The 19457-nt window shown below is 54.4% G+C and overlaps 1 protein-coding gene across 1 annotated transcript; it reads left to right on the top strand.

The window, feature by feature from the left end:
• Nucleotides 1–704: 704 nt before the first annotated feature.
• SLC2A11 (solute carrier family 2 member 11) lies at nucleotides 705–16289 on the top strand. The gene is made up of 12 exons (XM_081252581.1): nucleotides 705–971; nucleotides 3556–3654; nucleotides 5883–6043; nucleotides 9137–9261; nucleotides 10908–11037; nucleotides 11554–11702; nucleotides 14336–14523; nucleotides 14641–14751; nucleotides 15188–15289; nucleotides 15374–15449; nucleotides 15669–15796; nucleotides 16015–16289. Exons 1-12 carry the CDS (start codon nucleotides 795–797, stop codon nucleotides 16213–16215), a joined length of 1647 nt encoding a protein of 548 aa, XP_081108707.1. The 5' UTR covers nucleotides 705–794; the 3' UTR covers nucleotides 16216–16289.
• Nucleotides 16290–19457: the final 3168 nt, after the last annotated feature.

Genomic DNA, 19457 nt, shown 5'->3' with positions numbered 1-19457 from the left:
TTTTATTTATTGTATCGATATTTTTCCTTTAAAAATGCATGATGTTTTTTAGAAACTTTTAAAAGTTCAGGGCAGCAAAAATAAAACAGTATCCCTTCTGGTGTATGTCCTATCACAGTCTTTGCTCAGATGACTTCCTAGGGTAATTTTCAGGTCTATGTTCCTATGACCAAAAATAGCATCTTTGGCAACTGGTTTCGATTTGGCCTTAATCCAACTCCTGGGTTCATGAAGGACCTGAGAAGCCCTGAGAAATAAAAGATTAATCCTGCCCAGTGGACCCGGTGGTTCCTCATCTCACAAGGTCCACTGGGCCGGACTAATCTTGTCGCATAGGCCGAGCTGGCCTCTCACGGAATGGATCCCTGGGCTGCAACCCGAGACTGGGTCTCCCATCCGCGTTCCAAGTCACTGGCTCTGCCAGGACGGACGGATGAGAGCTCTCCAGACTGGTGGGTCTGCCTTTTGGCCCTCCTAATCCTGTCCCTCCTCCGGGGGGAAAGGGCGGGGACACCTGTACTGGAGGAGAGTGGGGATGTCTGTGAAGAATCAAGGGCTCGGCCCTCATAGTGCCTGGGGACAGGGGCCTCCCGGAGGCGGGCAGGGGCGCCAGGTTGGGGTGAGAGGAGGCCGGGCAGAGGGGCCGGAAGGGGCGGCGGCGGAGGTCCAAAGAAGAGCGCAGCAGTGACGGGCTGAGAGTCACTCCGGAGGCGGCAGCGGGGGAGGAGACGAGGGGACTAGGGGCCAGGGCCGGGATTTCGGGCGAGTCTGGAGCGCGCTGATCAGGCCAAGACATGCGGAGGCGGATGCAGGGGTTGGCCGTGGTGACTTCGGACCTGAGCCCCCTTCCGGTCTGCGGAGATGGGCCACAGGCTCGGCCGAGTAAGGAGTCAGTGGCTTTTCACCTTCAGAGCTGCAGAAAGGGAGGGATGGAGGATGAACACGAGCCGCCGTTACAGCCTCGGACTCAGGTGACCCGCTCGCGGGAGCCCAGCCCCCCACCCCCTTTACGCCCTGTGCGCCTGCGCACGTGTCTTGGCCGCGCGCTCTGGCTAAGGTAAGCTTTGTGCGAGCCTTCGCAAACGCCCACTACGCATGCGCTTCCCTCTTCCACGCCGATCCGCTTTTCGCAAACGTCTGAATTCCGAGACCTGCCGGCCCAGGCTACTCGGATGAGGGATTACGGACTGGCGTGCCCTCGGGAAGGCTCAACGAACGCGTCCAGTGTACAGAAGTATCTGATCCTTGTTTGCACAGTGGAGCTAGGTACTCGGCCCAGACGAACAAGAGCATGCGTTCACGCGCAGTGTTGGGCTGGGGCGCAGTGTGCGGGACCTGCGCACCGGCCGCGTCCCAGGCTAGCATCCCTCTGGTCCTCGTGTGGGCCGGACACGCCCCCAGAATCAGCAGACCCTGGGCACTGCAGTCCTGGCCGCCTCATCCCGTCCTGGGCCTGTTTCCCATCTTCACTTCTCTCCCCAACCTTCATCTCCACGCTGGTTCCGTCCTGCTGCACCGAGGGGGCGGGGCAGCGGGAAGAGCAAGCCTATACCGCTCACCACCCCGCCTCAGGGTTTCCCCCGCCAACCGGCGCTGATCTGCATGGCGCTTCCCCTCACCTCCTTCAAGTCTTTGTGCGGATGCCCCCTTCTCATGGCGTATTCCCTGACCACCTTTTCCAGACACCCCCTCTCACCTTCGCCTGTTTTCTGTCTACGTCGCACAGCTGACATACTATGTATTTTCCTTGTTTATTTGTTACTGCCTGTCTTCCCCCGCTGGAATGGTCACGGATTTCGTCTCTTTTGTTCACTACTATATCCCCAGCACCTAGAACAGTAGATTTATTGCCCACAGTAGGGAAGCAAGAAATCTTTATTCACTGACTTAATAATCACCACCATAGCTAATGTCTGAATGCTTTTCATGACCAGTCAGAGGACTAGGCAATCTCCATGCACGATCTCATGGAATGAAGTAATTTATGCTGTCTTGGAGACCTGCCAGCACCCCTGCCACATGGGCTCCGTTCTCATCAGGCGGTGCGTGACTTGCTGCTTCCTGCAGATCTGCTCTCTTAGTGGAACTCTCACCTCCGGGCAGCCCAGCAGGGTGCTTCCAGTGACTCCAGCGAGAGGGGACTCCTGGGTTCTCACCTGGCTTCCCCCTATGGCTTCAGGCTTGGGAGGAAGTTACTTAGACCTTGTAGGAACTTGCGGGCAGCCAGGGTGCCTGTCATAGACCTGCCTGCAGACCTGTGGCAAGATCTTTGGCAGGATCCTGCCCTCAGAGCCTCTTCCTCTACCTCCCCACCCCCAGGCCAGGTTCTCACAATACGGTGAAAGCAGGTCTGTCATTCCCCCCACCTCCCCCACGTATGTGCCTCCCAGCTCAGTTCCTGGCTGGGACAGGCACTTGGTATTTCACTGATGAATGAGTAAGTAGTCTTCAGGTTCTGGAAATTCTTCAGAAAGCTCTTAGCCAAACATCCTTCTGACTTGAAGCTTGTATTTAAGTATTAAAAAAATAATAAATATGACACAGTGCTATATACTTGAGGGACAATTTGCCCGAGCAAGAAAGGTAGTATAGAGTTACTAGGAAAAGATCAACAATTTGATTTTTGTATAGTTAACCACTTTGTGAATGTCTCAGAAAATATCTGAGGGAAGCAGTTCACTGCTATTTGGGAGAGTGGAGAACTGTTAGCGTACACTGGATTTTCAAAAAATTTAACGAGCATGTTATTTTGTAATTAAAAATTATGAGAAAAAATATAAATAAGACTGTGAATCCCCCGAAAAAGATACCAATCTAATAATGGGGCATCAGGGCGCTGAGCTGGGTGCCTTGGGGAGTTCTCCCTCCATCTCTAAGGGTGCTGCATGAGGATGAAAAGCTGCCCTTTGTTGTACCAGGTGTGTGTAGTGCACATGCGCATTGGCTGTCCCGCAGCCTGAAGGTAGCCATTATCATCACCAGGGCCAGCGAGGAAGCCACTCAGAGAAGATGAGGGAGGAAGGGCAGAGCTAGCACTGGGACCAGGCTGCTCTGCTGCTCCATGTGCCCCCCAGGCCCCCACACATGTAGGTCCGTGTGGCCCCTCCTCTTAGCCTCCTGGCAGAACAGGCTGGGAGGGAAGAGAGGGAGGCCCAGCCACTCTGTTGAGAGAGTTTCACTGGGGCGAGTCACTGTAGCTCAGGGACTCCTGTCCTACCAGAGGCAGAGCTTCACGCCTGTGGGGCCCCAGCTCAAGGCATTGTCCCCTGAGCCACAGCAGGCATGCCCAGGGGCAGCCCTGCAAGGAGGGCCCGGAATGGCTGTCCATCTCAGGAAAATGCTGTCAGGGGTGAAGGGGCAGAGAGATCCTGGACTCAGAGCAGAAGGCTAGGGGTGCCTCTGCTACCTGCCAGCCATATGACCCAGGCAACTCCTCTCTGCCTCAGTTTCTTCATCTGCAAAGTGGAGCCATCATTGCCTGGTTCAGATAGATTGCAGTGCTGGGATTGGTGGAGGCTGTAATCAGGCACTCTGTGTCCTCTCCTCTCTCCTCAGTTCCAGGGCAGGGTCCTGCTCCTGACCATCTGTGCGGCTGGCATTGGTGGGACTTTTCAATTTGGCTACAACCTCTCCATCATCAATGCCCCGACTTCGGTATGTATCCCACATGTGCACCGTCACCATCCCAGTGGGTGCTGGGCCAGGGCCAGCAGCTGCCTGCAGCAGATCTTCAGGCCAGCATCCACTTGGTGGCGCTTTCTCCCACATGTCCACCTCCACTGCGATGTTCCACAGGCCCTGCTAGTTCAAACCCAGCTCTGCATCCTCCCCTGAAACTCGCAAGTTCTCCTGAGTCCCTGATGTCAGTAGATGACTCCACCATCCACCCAGTGACTGGGGTCCGCCCTGACTCTTCCCTCCCTCTTGGACACCAAGTCCTTCCTAACTGCCTCTGGCTTCCAGCCATTTCTCCTCGGGTCTCTTCCACAATCCCAGTTCAGACCCCGTCTTTCCTGCCTGTATCACTGGCCTACCTGCCTTTGACCTCCCCCTTCTAGATCCTCTCAAGTTTGATCAAACCACTCCCCTGCCCAGAAACATTCTGTGGCTCCCCAGTGCCTACAGGAATAAGGACAGACTCATCCACCTGAAGTCCAAGGCCTCCTGGGATCAGAACCTGTCCACCTGTCTCCCACCTTCGTTCCCCCAACTCCGCTACCAAAGCAAGTTAAATGCAGTTCCCCAAATGCACCCAGCCCTTCCTTGAAGACTCCTTCTGATGGGAAGCCCTCTCTGCCCCGCCTGCAAGAAGCCCTTCAAGAGCCACCCAAATGCCATCACCTCCCTGAAGCCTTCCTTTAGCAGCCCCCCAGCTGGGGTCACCCTCCCTCCCCAGCCCTTGGTCTCAGCCTCCTGCTGGTCTCCTCTCAGTGTCCAAGTCATCTTTGAGTCCCCAGCACCTGACTCTGTCCTGGCCTGTGCCGATGTTCCGTAAATGCCTGTGGAAAGGATGAATCTCTCAGCCCCATTGATAGAAGCCACCTCTATCCCACCTAAGTGAGAAGGGCAAGTGTCCTGTCACATAGCTGTGAAGGAGGGGGGGCTGCAGGAAACAGGTCCCAGGATGGAACTGGGGCTCCCCTATCCGTGCGGGGCATCATCCTCCACCCAGTGCAAGAGAGCAGCTGTCACCAGGCTCACTTCCTGTCCTGGACTGGGAACCCCCAAACAGAAGTCCTCCCCGTTAGTTCCAACAGAAAGGCTGGGGAAGAGTTTGATTGGCTGGTTTGGATCACATGCCCACTAGGCCAATCATGTGGTCAGGAGGGTGGAGCACTTTGATTGGCCAGGCCTGGGTCAGGTGACCAACTGTGTAGGGGGCTGTAATTGTCAAGGGGAAAGAATTTCCCTCAAAGCATGTTGTTGCTTAGAAGTTGGGGATGGGAGTACATTCTGGGCAGAAACAACTATAGCTGCCCAGTCCCTTAAAAGAGGATGAAATGAAGGGTTTAGAAAGGGGGGTCTGAGCTCCATTTGCTTTTTTATTTGTTTATTTAACAAGCATGCGAGTGTCCACTTCAGTGCAAACTTGCAGGCTGGAGAGGGATCTGCCCACAGCAGGACACTCTCAGGCCTTGCTTCCCATGTGCCATCACTGGCTCCTGCAAATGAGACTTCCTTGGCTTCTGAGGCTTCCCCTACCCCCTTGAATGGTCACCCTTGAGGATTTCAAGCCCAGGTCAGGGGAAGCTGGCCCTGGTCCCAGCTCCCCTGGACAGGTCCTTCCCGCAGAGGGACCAGGCGGGCACCAGGCTAACAGCCATTACCCTGAGCTGGCCTGCTCACCTACACCCCCTGGTCATCCTCATGTCCTCCTTCACGTCCTGTTGGGAGGCCTAAGACCAGCCAGACCCTGACATTCATCTCTGACCAAGAGGAGAGTATCTGGGTCTTTTGGTCAGGCGTTGCAGCAATCCTGAGGTGCCCCCAGTGAAGGAGCCCTGGGGACAAACACCCCTCCCGCCTCCTCTGTTGCTCTGCTGATGCTCACTGATGGCCAAGTCCATCAGAAAGCTGGTCATCAGGGAAGCCTGCTGATGTGGCCCATGCAGGTGGCTTCCCAGGCCAAAAGTGGGGGAGGGGGGCTGTTAGTGGACTCAGAGGGGCACATAGAGACTGGCCAGCTCTGAGCCCCAGGAGACACTGTGTTTGAAAGAGACGGCACAGTGCCCTGCAGTTGGGTGAGTTTGGTCCTGCCCCGAAGGGAGTAGGATTGCTGGGGAGACTTGCCTGCTCTGCAGAGGCAGGGCCTGTGGGGAGAAGGCCTGTTGTGGGGAGGGAGCCCCCGCCCCAGGGGGGCTGACTGGCATCTCTGTCCACAGCACATTCAGGAATTCACCAATGAGACGTGGCAGATGCGAACCGGCCGGCCGCTGCCCGACCATCTGGTCCTGCTCGTGTGGTCCCTCATCGTGTCTCTGTACCCCGTGGGGGGCCTTCTGGGAGCGCTGCTTGCTGGCCCCTTGGCCATCACACTGGGGAGGTAAGTGCTTCCCGTGGGCCCCCAAATGCCCTTCAATGAGGGGCACCCCGGGTGTGGGCAGGATGCCCGGCAGGCCCAGGCCTGCGTCAACTCCTCACCGGCCTCCTGCTCTGCCTGCAGTTTCACTGGGTGATTCACATTTCCCAGCAGATGTGGCAGAGGGAAGAGTCCCATGCTGGGAGGGAGGGAGGACCCATGGCTGCCATTACAACACACGTTGTCTGACTGTGAACAGGTGTTTTCTCCCCAGTGCCCCACTTTGTATCCAACTGATACAGATCTTGGGTCGCAAACAAGAGAGACAGACTCTGACAGACTGAATGGAAAACTGTGATAACGCAAAGGATACTGGGGCAGCTCATAGGACAAAAGGAAGTGGTCAAAAGCCAGGCCTGGGGAGGGCAGGATGCAAGGCCACCTTAGCCTGGACTTTCCTCCTGGGAGATGCCTTCAGCGCATCAGCTCCAGCCTTGTTCCACCTCCAGCATCTTCACTCGCTCTCAGAATCAAGGGAGACAGGTTGTTCCTGGCCCACCTTGGGTTGCACGCCTACACCCGTGAGACAGCAGGAGAGAAGCAAGGCTGGGCAGAAAAACAAGCGGCTCTCATGGTACCCCCCACGGCTGGCCACCCAGCATGTGTCAGCACCTTTCACCCATATATTCAGCTCCCCATGTGCCCCTCCTCACGTTAGTTGGTTCAGTCCTTCCTGAGACCACCCAGGGCACTGCCTCGTCACAGCCACCAGGGACGACACAACAGAGGTGTCCTCCCTGAGTGCAGAGTTTCCACGTGACGACCAATCTGCCAGCCCTGCCGTTAACATGTTGATATTCTGCAATCTACACACTTAATGGTAAACTTAACTGCCCTCAAGACACCTCATGGGAAGAAGAAAGAAGAAAGTGTAGGGAAAATTAATCAAAAAAAGGAAACTAGTGGATGACTTTAGTTTAAAGCGTATGATCCAGAACCTGGAAACATAGGTAGAGGGTCTGCTCCTGGGTTTTGGAGCTGGTCACTCCAAAACCTGCCTCGGGAACGTCCATCCTCAAGTTTTCTGCTCCTGTCTTGTGTCAGCACTTCCACCGGCCTAAGGCTGTTTGCCCATCGGGGTGACCCCAATCTTCATGCTTGAGTGGGCATGGCAGTCCTGATGGTGTGGGTCCTTCAGCAGGTTATTACCCTCTGAGGTCATCTACTTCTGAATGACAGGGTTCCTAATGCGATACTGAGTTCAATGGGCACCCATCCTTCCGCTTTCACTGATGTAACCTCCTTTGTTGGAAGCAAAATTGCACAGATAACATGTTTGTGTATTTAGCAGGAGTATCAACGGCAAGTAACAGAAAACCAGGACTCAGCTGGCTAAAACAATAGCCAAACACCCCATTCTGGTGTTTATTCTCCACTAGGGCCTAGTGACCAGCCAGGAGTTATTTCTGATTAAGGGGGTAGTAATTCACTGAAGTAGTGGTTTTACTCCAAAATCCTAGGTCTTGCACTGGGATTCTCCTTGGAGGCACTTTGAGCACCACAATCTCCCAGGTCTAGAGGGTCGAGGGGCGGAGCATCTGGCAGCTGGTTTGGACCCACTAGGGCATACTCCACTCACAGCTTCCAGGTTTGCAAATCATCCAGTGTAGGTATCAATCACGACACTCACTGTGGGACAGGCTGCCTCCAAAGTAGAAAGAAGCCATCTGAGATTTGTCCATCCTTCTTAGAGGAAGGGCAGCAAGCCATCCTGCACTTTGGAGGAAATGTGCCCTCGGACGTCAGGAACTCCACTGGTGTGGCGGCTCCCGCTCTGTCATGCTTGTATGTTACCATGACGTCGGGTGCACTTGCCGCTTCCTCTTCCCCAGGTCCTTTCAGCATAAAGTCATCAAAGCAGCGGGCCAGCAAGATGCCTGAGGCAGGCAGCTCCCCATGGAGCAGGTGTGGCCCAGAGCTGGAGAACTGCCATGTCCCTAAGGAGGTCGGAAAGGTGCAGTACTCTCCCTGCCGGGCGGAAGTAAATGTTTCTGCTGTCTTCTGTGTATTGAAATGCAGCAAAATGCATTCGCCAGATAAATAGCTACAATGGATGTACTGTGTTTTTTTGTTTGTTTGTTTTTGTCTGCACCGCGCGGCATTGGCATGCAGAACTTCCCCAACCAGGGATTGAACCCGTGCCCCCTGCATTGGAAGCGTGGAGTCTTAACCACTGGACCACCAGGAAAGTCCTGGAAGTACTGTATTAATTTATACCAGTGAGGAAGCCATATGTGGCTTATAAGTCGCAACTGGAGTTACCACAGGATCAAGTTATAATCCACTGTCACTCTCCATTCTCTAGGCCAGGGGATCTGAGCTTTGGCCCATCTTTCACCCCTGTGCTGTTGGTTTGGAGCAGGCCAGCGGCTTCCTGTGGCTCATTTCCTTGTCAGTACATGAGCCATATGACCTCCTGTGGGCTCTCTTGGGTGACCTGCATGACGGCGCCTCTGAGCGCGGTGTCAGGAGCCCAGAGCTGATGCCTCATTGTGTGGAGCTGCTGACATGCCCAGTGCCCCTTCCTGTTTTGCTGTCTGTCCCGTTGAACCAGCCTGGCAGAGACCACCCAGCCATCCTGAAGTTTCTGAACAGTGACTCTGCAATGCACGGAGGAAACGGGACGGGACTTGTCTTCCCAGGTGTCCCTTCCCTCACTCCGGAAGTCCCTGTTCTTCCTCCCCAGGGTTTCCTTGAGTCTGAGAAATCAGATATTAGGCCCTTTGCTTTACAGAGGAGTGTGAGGAGAGCAATACTCGATCTGTAGGGATAAAGCCATACGAGTTCTGTCACTTCAAGCCATGGTGGAGGCAGAAAGGAGAGTAATTTGGGGCATATTGGAGGAGGGGAGTGGGAGTAGGCCCCTGGGGGCATCCCACAAGTGACCCCAGCTACAGTGGCCAGCGTCATTTCTGTTCGTGTAGCTCACACTCCTGACTCAGTCCCCTCATGCACACACAGGTCTGATCAGGGCTGGCTGCAGCTTCAGAGAAGGGTCCCCAGGGGTGGTCCTCAGGACTGAACCCACCTCTCTCGCCTGTGTTTGGCTTCCCCAAGGAAGAAGTCCCTGCTGGTGAATAACATCTTCGTGGTGGCTGCAGCGACCCTGTTTGGCTTCAGCCGCAGAGCAGGCTCCTTTGAGATGATCATGCTGGGGCGGCTGCTCGTGGGCGTCAGCGCAGGTACAGTGTGTGTGTGTGGGGGATCCCCTCCTGCCTCTGTTCCTACTCTTTCCTGTATCCTCTTTATTCCCTTCATTCATTGATTTGTCTTCCATTCATGCCCACCATTTTTTTTTGCAGAATGATTAGATATGATTTATCTTAAAAGGGTCATATAACTAGGTACTTAAAGTGGATCTAGAAAAATGGAAAAGTTGTAAGGGATGGGAGGGCAAACATCCCCAAACTTAAACCAACAGAAGTCCTCTAAGCTGGGAGCTTCCTGGCAGTCAAGATGAAAAGGCATCTAGGACGAGCTCTCTGATCTTCCCTACAGAAGCAGAGTAGCCTCTTAGGGACCCCTCAGGCTCTGGGGCTTGTCATGGGAGGGAGCAGAATTTTAAGCGTGTCCACCTGGGCTTTTAGGGGTGCCCATCAACAATCCCCCTTGACTCCTACTGTTTATACAGCCAGGTGCTGATGTCTTTATTAGTTAGTTATCTATTCCTGTGAAACAAAGTACTCCACAATTTAGTGGCTTAACACCAGCAACATTTATTAACTCATGGTTTCTCTGGGTTAGGAACCAGGAGTGTCTTAGCTGGGTGGTCCTGGCTTGGGGCCTCTCAGGAGGCTGTGATCAAGTTGTCAGGCAGGGCTGCAGTCACCTGAGGTTTGGCTGGGGCTGGAGGACGTGCTTCTGACATGGCGCCCTCGTGTGCTGTTTGCAGGAGCCCCGGGCTTCTCAGCTTATGGGTCTCCCCATAGGGCTGCTTGAGTGTTCTCACAGCACTGCAGCTGGTTTTCTCCAGAGGAAGTGATGGGAGAGAGGGAGCCCACGTGTGTGCACAAGGACGCAGTCCCAGTGCATTTTATGGCCTAATCTCAGAAGTCATACACCATCAGTTTTGCCACAGTCTACTTATTAGAAGTGAGTCACTCAGAACAGCCCACATTTCAGGGAAGAGGGACCAGGTCAAACTTTCTGCCCTGAGTACATGGCACAGAAGGAATCCCTCCCTAATTGTCTGTAGGAAGAGTGGGTGTACCTCTGTGGGAGAGCTTCTGGCAATCAGTGCACCCACCTTCCTCCCAGCTTCCCCGACCCAGTGCTCAGAGAGAGGCAGGACCTTGTTGAGGGCTGTTTCCTGCTCCCACGTCAGGGAGGGGATGGAGCAGCACTCCCTGACGTGTTCCCAGGTGGATGGTGCCCCAGGACTGCGGCCTCCTAGCTTTTGCCGACTGTCACCCTCTGGGGTGGGCAGTGGGGGCGCCATCCAGTTCCATTTTCCCACTGGCTGCCTGGGTGCGAGGTGCGTCCCCAGGGAAGCCAAGATGGGGGAGAACATGCAGTGGTAGTTGATATAAGAGGTGAGAGCCGGGGCCGCTGGTGGGCATCTGCTCCCTCTGAGCCCCTCACACTCCTCCCGGTGATAGGGCTTCTCTCTCAGAAGTCCTGGGAGCTGACTGGAGTCCTGCTGGCCCTACATCAGGTGGGGAGGAACCCCTCAGAGCGCTTGGGCTGAGGGAGCAGCACTCAGTGCCTGTAGATGTTGGGCTGGTGGTGCCAAGGCTGCGGCGGGGGCGGGCGGGGGTGGGGGGGAGAGGCGGGCCCAAGCGTTGCGGGAGTCCAGCCTGTGGCTGACGGCTGCTGTGCTCCTGTCCAGGTGTGAGCATGAACGTCCAGCCCATGTACCTGGGGGAGAGCGCCCCCACGGAGCTCCGAGGGGCTGTGGCCATGACCTCAGCCATCTTCACCGCCCTGGGGATCATGATGGGTCAGGTGGTTGGACTCAGGTAAGTGCCACCCCCCCACCCCACGTGCACTGAGAGGTTAGAGGGATGCCAGGGAAAGCCCTTCTTCACCTAAATTTCTCCCCTACCCCCGCAAGTGGATTAAGGCGTTGCTTCCTTGTATGAAGGCGTTGAAACCCTGTCCACATGCATCTGGCCAGTGTGGTGTCAGTCAGCCACACTTGGTGTGAGTCACCATCTTCTCGCCTCTCTGGATCAGGGAGCAAAGAGGAGAGGGTGCAAGTTTGGGCTTTTAAAGGGAGCGTGTCCTGTTCATCCCAGAAAAGGGAGGTGAGGGCAGAGCCCTGTGCCCTGGGAAGAGCCCTGGGGAGAGGAGTTGCCAGGGATGAGGTGGGGCTATGACCCTGTCCTATCGTGGCTCCCTACCTGGGTGTCCAGACCCAGAGCTGGTTGGGAAGAGGCACAGGGTAATGCAGACCCTCTGCCCTCAGGGGGGCCGGTAGGGGACAGAGCTCTGACAATGAGGCATCTGGCCCAGCCTCTCCTCTGTCTCCCCAGGGAGCTCCTGGGTGGCCCGCAGGCCTGGCCCCTTCTGCTGGCCAGCTGCCTGGTGCCTGGGGTGCTCCAGCTGGCCTCCCTGCCCCTGCTCCCCGAGAGCCCACGCTACCTCCTCATTGACTGTGGAGACTCCGAGGCCTGTCTGGCAGGTGAGTCCCTGACCTCGGGCCTCCAGACCACCCTTGACCATGGGGCACATCTGGCCAGAGCACGTGGGTCCTCATTTCCTGGGTCGCATTTATTCAGGAAAAGCTATCCCTCTCTTTGTGCCTCAATTTCATGATCCATCCATCCCTTCAGAGCTCTTTATCAAGGGGCTGTCCTAAGCGCCAAGGCAGTGGGATGGAACAGACCCAGCACCTGCCATCTGGGAACCCCCAGGGTGGTGCAGAGAAGGAGCACCACCTGCCCCCTGCCTGACATGCAAGATGAAGAAACACTGAGGAAGACCTCAAGGGCCCAATGCCAGCTGGGCTGATGGTCTTCCCTGTTAGCTATGGCCACAATAATGATGGCGAAGGAACAATCCCAAAATCTCTGGCTTAAAGCACACAATCCTTTACTGCATCTTCTATCATTTACTTGCTGGGCTGTTTGAACGACCCTGCTGATCTCAATTGGGCTGGCTCATGGTGTTGGGGTCAGCTGGGGCTGGCCAGTTGAGGCTGGTCTGGGCTGGAGCAGTTCAGCTCTGCTGCACACGCTGCTCCTCGCACTCTTGGTACTGACAGACTAGCCCAGAAGGCAGATCCACTGCACAAGCACTTTCCAAACCTTTGGTCCCTTCCTGCCCACTAACCTCCCATTAGCCAAGGAGAGTCATGTCACTGAACCCAAAGTCCAGAGATGGGAAAATCCATGGCATCTCCACTCATGTGGCAAGGGGCGAAGACCAGGGCCCACTAATGTATTCTTCCCAGCTTGCCATGGTGGCCACAATTATTATTCATGTCCCTCCCCTGAGCAGGAACATGCTCAGTGCTATCCGGAAACACCCCCCACCCCCACCAAGTCTCACCCAATCATGGCATCAGGCTTGAAGTCCAGGATCTTAAGATCATGTCAAGTCTATATATGCCTTTTCTTGAGCCAAAGACCTAGGAGATAAACAGAAGTCTTCTGCCTCGCACGCACTCAGCAGACACTGGTGAAAAAATGTTTTTCAAAAAAGAGGCGGCAAGGAGGCAGAAAGCAGTTGCCGATCCATAGCAATGCTGAGTGCCCCTGGGAAAACCCTGCCATGTTCCCCTGCCCTGGGATGGAGAGTGCTCCTGCATGAAGCCCTGGCTCTGCCCCCAGGGAGGGGCTCCCCAGGCCACTGAGAAGTCCTTCCTTTTCTATCACCTTCCTTGACACCTGAAGAGGGCCCTGGAAAATGTACCTATAGAAAACTGGGGCACAGAAGTCTTTACATTTCGAACTGTCTTGGTGTCTTTTCATCCAGGCTGGCAGAGCTTCTGTCAATACAACTTTCTCCAAAAATGATGTGAATTTTCTGTGCATTTGATTTATGTGCCAGAAAGCCACACCCACAATTCTTTTCGAGACATGCTTCTCTCTTGCAACCTAATTACTGGAATTTAGGGCATGTCGAGCTGGGGTGGACCAATACCCTTAAGCCTCTGTAATGCCCGCTTTTCCAGCCAGGAGGGTCTATGAGGCACTGCAGTAAGCCATACCCTTGATTTGATCTTTACCCTCAGGCCAGGGCTCGCTGGCCTTGCTCTGGATTTAGTCTTTGCTCTCAGGCTGTGATTTAACCTAGGACTCTGCTAGATGGAGAAGCTAGAGATGAGAAACAGATTTCTTTTTCTTTTTTATTTAACTAACCTAGCAAGCTCTGGAATAAGTTAAATTTGATTAAATTGTGTTCCCTCTGAAGGTCTTTTTGAGCTCATTTACCTTACAATCAGCTCAGAATACTCAGGTAAAGGCAGCTAGTTCATGCTTTCGACACTTGGAGATCTCTTTGCCCAAGTCCAGAAGTTCATTAGACCTGTTTTGTTTCTTGCACGTTACACGGGCTTTCATTCTTCCAGCCTCCTCACCATCCTCTGCCTGGTTAGGAACCAACACTGTATGTCATAGGCCCTAGTTATGGCGTCTCCTACTCCGGCACCAGGGTCCGTTTTTTTTCTTGTTGCCTAACAGTCGCACCTCCTCAGGAGACCAAGGAAGCAATTACTTAGCCCAAGCCTCTTAGTTCTCTGGGGTTGGCTGATGAAGGTTAGGTCTGGCTGGAGGCTCTGTCACTGGTGTGGGTCAGCTGGGCACTGGCTGATCTAGGACGGTCCCAGCTGGGCCATCTCTGCTTTTTCCTGGGACCAGTGGGCCAGCCCCACCGCAAGTTTTTATGATGATGACAGAAGACCAAATAGAAACCAGCAGGTCTCTTGAGGCTGGATTGGAACACGCGGCACGCCCTCCTACAGCCTAATTCTACGGGCCAGGGAGAGTCGCAGGGGGGAGCCCAGCACCAAGGGGCAGATGTATACACGCCTCCTTAGTGGGAGCAATTGCCAAATCCCATGGCCCAGGGACGGGTGGAGAACTGAGACGGCAGTGGAGATCTGCCACAATTGTCGTGTCCTGTGTGATGCAACCGCAGAACCCCGAGTTTCTAAAGCCCTTTCTGCTCCGTGGTGCTGTGAACTGATCATCCCCATCAGACCAAGGGGACCCTGGGAAGGCGAAAGGAGGTGGGCGTGGGCAGCTCACTGTGGGGGCCACAGAGGGCCTGGGGGAGGGAGCTCAGCGTCCTCTGCCCTGCCCCCTCCCCCAGCGCTGCAGCGGCTGCGGGGCCCCGCGGACCTGGCCGGGGAGCTGGCCGAGTTGGAGCGGGAGCGCGCCGCCTGCCAGGGCCGGCGCGCGCGGCGCCCGTGGGAGCTGTTCCGGGACCGTGCGCTGCGGAGGCAGGTGGCGAGCCTGGTGGTGCTGGGCGGGGCCGTGGAGCTGTGCGGGAACGACGCGGTGAGCAGTCCGGGCCAGGTCGGTGTTGGGGGGAGAGGGGAGGGGGAAGGGGGTGGAGCAGGGTCCGGGAGAGAGCCGGTGCGCCTCGGCCTCTCGCCCCTCCCCCGCCCCCGGCAGGTGTACGCCTACGCGTCGGCAGTGTTCAGCCAGGCGCGGATTCCTCCGGAGAAGGTCCAGTACGCCACCATCGGGACCGGGGGCTGCGAGCTGCTGGCTGCGCTGCTCAGCGTGAGTCTGCCTCCGGGATGACACCCCATCCCCCAGCCCTGCGACGGACCCTTCGGGGTGCTAGCCCTCGGGGTGCTCACCTTCGGGGTGCTGATCCTCGGGGTGCTGGCCCTCCGGGGACCGCAGGCCTCGGCGCTAAGCCACTTCCACTTCAGGTCGCTATGTTAAAATACGGCGAGTTAGCAAGCACTTATCGAGCACCTAGTTTGCCGGGCACTCCCACCACCATTTTGAGATGGGGAAACTGAATGAGGTTGAATGACTGAGGTCCTCTGAGAAGTTAATAATGTCTTAATCCACTGAAGCGGTAAATTGCTCTCGCGCCCGCCTCCCCAGCTTCCTCATGAGGCCCCTCCCCACTGCTGGCCCGCAAACCGAGGGGACCGCGACCGTGGCCCACACCAGTGAATCAGTGAGGGCTCCTTTTCCTTTGCAGTGTGTGGTGATCGAGAGGGTGGGCCGACGGATGCTGCTGATGGGGGGGTACGGCCTGATGACCTGCTGGGGGAGCGTCTTCACAGCGGCCCTGTGCCTGCAGGTAGCTGGGCGTGGATGAGGGCCGGGCGGCTGGGCCCCGCCTGACCTCACCTCACCACCCCCCACCCCCGCCCCTCTGTCGCAGAGCTCCCTCCCATGGATGCCCTACCTGGCCATGTCCTGCCTCTTTGCCTTCATCCTCAGCTTTGGCATTGGCCCTGGTGAGTGGGAAGAGCTCCTGCCTTTGGGCCTGGCTGAAGGAGCACGGATGTCTGGGTGAAGGATGCTTGGGTGTGCCCTCCCCCCACTGTACAGGCTTCTGGGAGGGAATGGCTGGAGGAGTTCTGGAAGGGCCCCACTTTCTTGTCTGGGGCAAGGTGGGGGGAAGGCCGGCCAGGGAGCCCTGGCTGGCAGCCTCCTGTCCCCACTCCTCCTTCCAGCCGGAGTGACCGGGATCCTGGCCACAGAGCTGTTTGACCAGATGGCCCGGCCTGCTGCCTACATGGTCTGCGGGGCGCTCATGTGGACCATGCTCTTCCTAGTCGGGCTGGGGTTCCCCTTCATCATGGTAGGCCTGCCTGCCCCTCCCTCCCGGGGGCCCTGCCATAGGTTTTGTTCTTGTCAGCATGAGAACCCCAGGGGAGGCTCCATCCAGGAGGTGTGAGACTGAAGGGGATGGGGCTTATCTGAGCCAAGAGGGTCAAGTCCCTCATCAGGACCTGTGGTGGGGCCTTCCGTGTGGGGGCTGAATGGGCCACACCAGATCTTGGGTCTCTTAACCCACAGGAGGGCTTGTCCCATTTCCTCTATGTGCCTTTCCTCTGTGTCTGTGTCTGTGGGGCCGTCTACACTGGCTTCTTCCTCCCTGAGACCAGAGGCAAGAGCTTCGTGGACATCTCAGAGGAATTGCACAGACTCAACTTCCCTGGGGTGGAGCCAGGGCCCCGCGTGGACGGGCCGGAGGTCATCCAGTCCACAGAACTCTAGCTCAGCAGGTTTGGCTGGGTCCCAGCTGGCCGCTGCTCTTCCCTCAGGCCCTCTCCATTCACCAGCCCTGCATCCCCTTGTTTAATGGGTGTTTGTTGAGCACCTACTGTGTGCAGGCCTGGTGTTTAGCCATCAGTGGTGAGCTGGAGAGGTGGGGTCTGGGACCTCTTGGTGCTCCCTGTCTGGAGGCAGTTAACAGGAAACCAATAAAAACACAATTACAAACTTGGGTGGACTTCCCTGGCAGTCCAGTGGTTAAGACTTCGCCTTCCAATGCAGGGGGTGCGTGTTCGATCCCTGGATGGGGAGATAAGATCCCACATGCCTTGCAGCCAAAAAACTAAAACATAAAACAGAAGCAATATTGTAACAAATTTTTAAAGCTTTATTTATTTATTTATTTATTTTTGGCTGCATTGGGTCTTCATTGTGGCGAGCGGGCTAGTGGTTCTAGCCACGGTGAGCGAGGGCTACTGTTCGTTGCGGTGCGTGGGCTTCTCATTGCGTTGGCTTCTCCTTGCGGAGCGCGGGCTGTAGGCGTGCAGGCTTCAGTGGTTGTGGCACGTGGGCTCAGTAGTTGTGGCGCATGGGCTCAGCTGCTCCGTGGCATGTGGGATCCTCCTGGACCAGGGCTCAAACCCGTGGCCCCTGCATTGGCAGGCAGATTCTTAACCACTGCACCACCAGGAAAGCCCTATTGTAACAAATTCAATAAAGACTTTAAAAAAGGTCTACATCAAAAAAATCTTAAAACAAAACAAACAGACTTGGGGAAATGAAGCGGAAGAAAATACAGCTTCTGAAGGGTGTGTTTACCAAGGGGTGTTTGAGAGGGGAGTGGTCAGGGAAGGATTTTCTGAGGAATTGATTGTTAAAAATCAACTTTATTGGGCTTCCCTGGTGGCACAGTGGTTGGGAGTCCGCCTGCCGATGCGGGGGACGCGGGTTCGAGCCCCGGTCCGGGAGGATCCCGCGTGCTGCGGAGCGGCTGGGCCCGTGGGCCGTGGCCGCTGAGCCTGCGCGTCCGTAGCCTGCGCTCCGCGGCGGGGGAGGCCACGGCAGTGGGAGGCCCATGTACCACAAAAAAAAAAAAAAAAAAAAAAAAAAAAAAATCAACTTTATTGAGGTATAATTTACATACAATAAAATGTATCCATATTAAGTTTACATTTGATAAGTTTTGACAGGTGTACATATCCATGAACCACCACCACCATCAAGGTAGACTGGTCACATCATCTCCAAAGTTCCGTCATGCCCTTTTGCAATCAATACCCTGCCCAACCCCAGGCCCTAGGCAACTGCGGATCTGCCTTCTGTCACTATAGGTCAGATTTCTTTTTCAGAATTTGATATAATTTCATACCATATGTATGCATTTGTGTCTGGCTTTGCTCCAGATAAAGTTTTTGAGGTTCATGTGTGTTGTTGCATGTATTAGCATATATCCCTTTGTATGGCTGAATAGTATTCCACTGTATGGATATATCATCATTTGTTAACCCATTTCCCTGCAGGTGGACATTTGGCTGTTTCTAATTGGTTGTTTGTTTTTTTTTTAATAAATTTATTTTATTTATTTATTTATTTTTGGCTGCATTGGGCCTTCGTTGCTGCGCACAGGCTTTCTCTAGTTTCGGCGAGTGGGAGCTACTTTTTGCCATGGTGCGCGGGCTTCTCATTGCGGCAGCTTCTTCTGCTGCGGAGCACGGGCTCTAGGCATGCGGGCTTCAGTAGTTGTGGCACGCGGGCTCTAGAGCGCAGGCTCAGTAGTTGTAGCACACGGGCTTAGCTGTTCCGCGGCATGTGGGATCTTTCCAGACCAGGGCTCGAACCCATGTCCTCTGCATTGGCAGGTGGATTCTTAACCACTGAGCCACCAGGGAAGCCCTGTTTCTAATTGTTGGCCATGATGAATAAAACTGTTATGAACATTCCTGCACAAGTTGTGTAGATGTATGCTTTCATTTCTTTGGGGTAAATGAATTGCTGAGTTTAATAATGAATGTATCACTTTGTTATAAAGCAGAAACTAACACACCATTGTAAAGCAATTATACTCCAATAAAGATGTTAAAAAATAATGAAAGTATGTTTAACTGTAGAAGAAACTGTTTTCCAAAGTGCGTATACTGTTTTACATTCCCGCTAGCAATTGATGAGACTTCTGGATGCTCCAAATCCTCATCAGCACTTGGCACTGTCAGTCTTCTTAATCTAGCCATTCCACTGAGTGTGTAGTGGCGTCTTGTGGTTTTATTGAGGTATTTCCCTGATGGCTAATAATGCTAAGCATCTCTTCGTGTGCTAATATGACCATTCACGTATCTTCTTTTGTGAAGACTATTCAAGTCTTTTGCCCACTATTTTTTTTTTTTTTTTTTTTTTTTTTTTTTTGCGGTATGTGGGCCTCTCATTGTTGTGGCCTCTCCCGTTGCGAAGCACAGGCTCCGGACGCTCAGGCTCAGCAGCCATGGCTCACGGGCCGAGCCGCTCCGCGGCATGTGGGATCTTCCCAGACCGGGGCACGAACCCGTGTCCCCTGCATCGGCAGGCGGACTCTCAACCACTGCGCCACCAGGGAAGCCCCTTGCCCACTATTTTTTAAAAAATATTTTTTTAGAGTAGTTTTAATTTCACAGCAAAATTGAGAGAAAAGTACAGAGATTTCCCATATGCCCCCTCTCCCACACATGCACAGCCTCCTATTATCAATGTCCCCCACCAGAGCGGGACGTTTGTTACAATCCACGACCCTACATTGACATGTCATTATCACACCCAAAGTCCACAGTTTACATTAGGGTTCACTCCTGTAGTTTTACATGCTATGGGTTTGGACAAATGTATGATGACATGTATCCACCATGATAGTATCATACAGAGTATTTTCCCTGCCCTAAAAATCCTCTCTGTTCTACATGGTCATCCCTTTCCTGCCCCTGCCCAGCGCCTGGCGACCACTAATCTTTCTATGGTCTCTACAATTTTGTTTTCTCCAGAATGTCATATAGTTGGAATCATAGAGTATGTAGCCTTTTCAGATTGGCTTCTTTCACTTAGTAATATGCATTTAAGTTTCTTCCATGTCTTTTCATTGCTTAATAGTTCTTTTTGCACTGAGTAAAATTCCATTGTCTGAATGTCCCAAAGTTTATTCACCTACTGAAGGACGTTTTGGTTGCTTTTGGCAATCATGAATAAAGTTGCTATATACATCCATGTGCAGGTTTTTGTGTGGA

Source organism: Mesoplodon bidens (assembly GCF_964165515.1).
Source record: "Mesoplodon bidens genome assembly, chromosome: 13".
In the NCBI taxonomy this organism is placed as follows: domain Eukaryota; kingdom Metazoa; phylum Chordata; class Mammalia; order Artiodactyla; family Ziphiidae; genus Mesoplodon; species Mesoplodon bidens.
This window is presented reverse-complemented; position numbering and strand designations above follow the sequence as displayed.

What these genes read in the sequence shown, in the direction of transcription:
- SLC2A11 (XM_081252581.1), top strand. Translation starts at nt 795, where the DNA reads ATGCGGAGGCGGATGCAGGGGTTGGCCGTGGTGACTTCGGACCTGAGC. An exon ending in CTCCGAGGCCTGTCTGGCAG is followed by an intron (nt 11,703 to 14,335) that starts GTGAGTCCCTGA and finishes CCCCTCCCCCAG; the next exon opens with CGCTGCAGCGGCTGCGGGGC. An exon ending in TGGGGTTCCCCTTCATCATG is followed by an intron (nt 15,797 to 16,014) that starts GTAGGCCTGCCT and finishes CTTAACCCACAG; the next exon opens with GAGGGCTTGTCCCATTTCCT.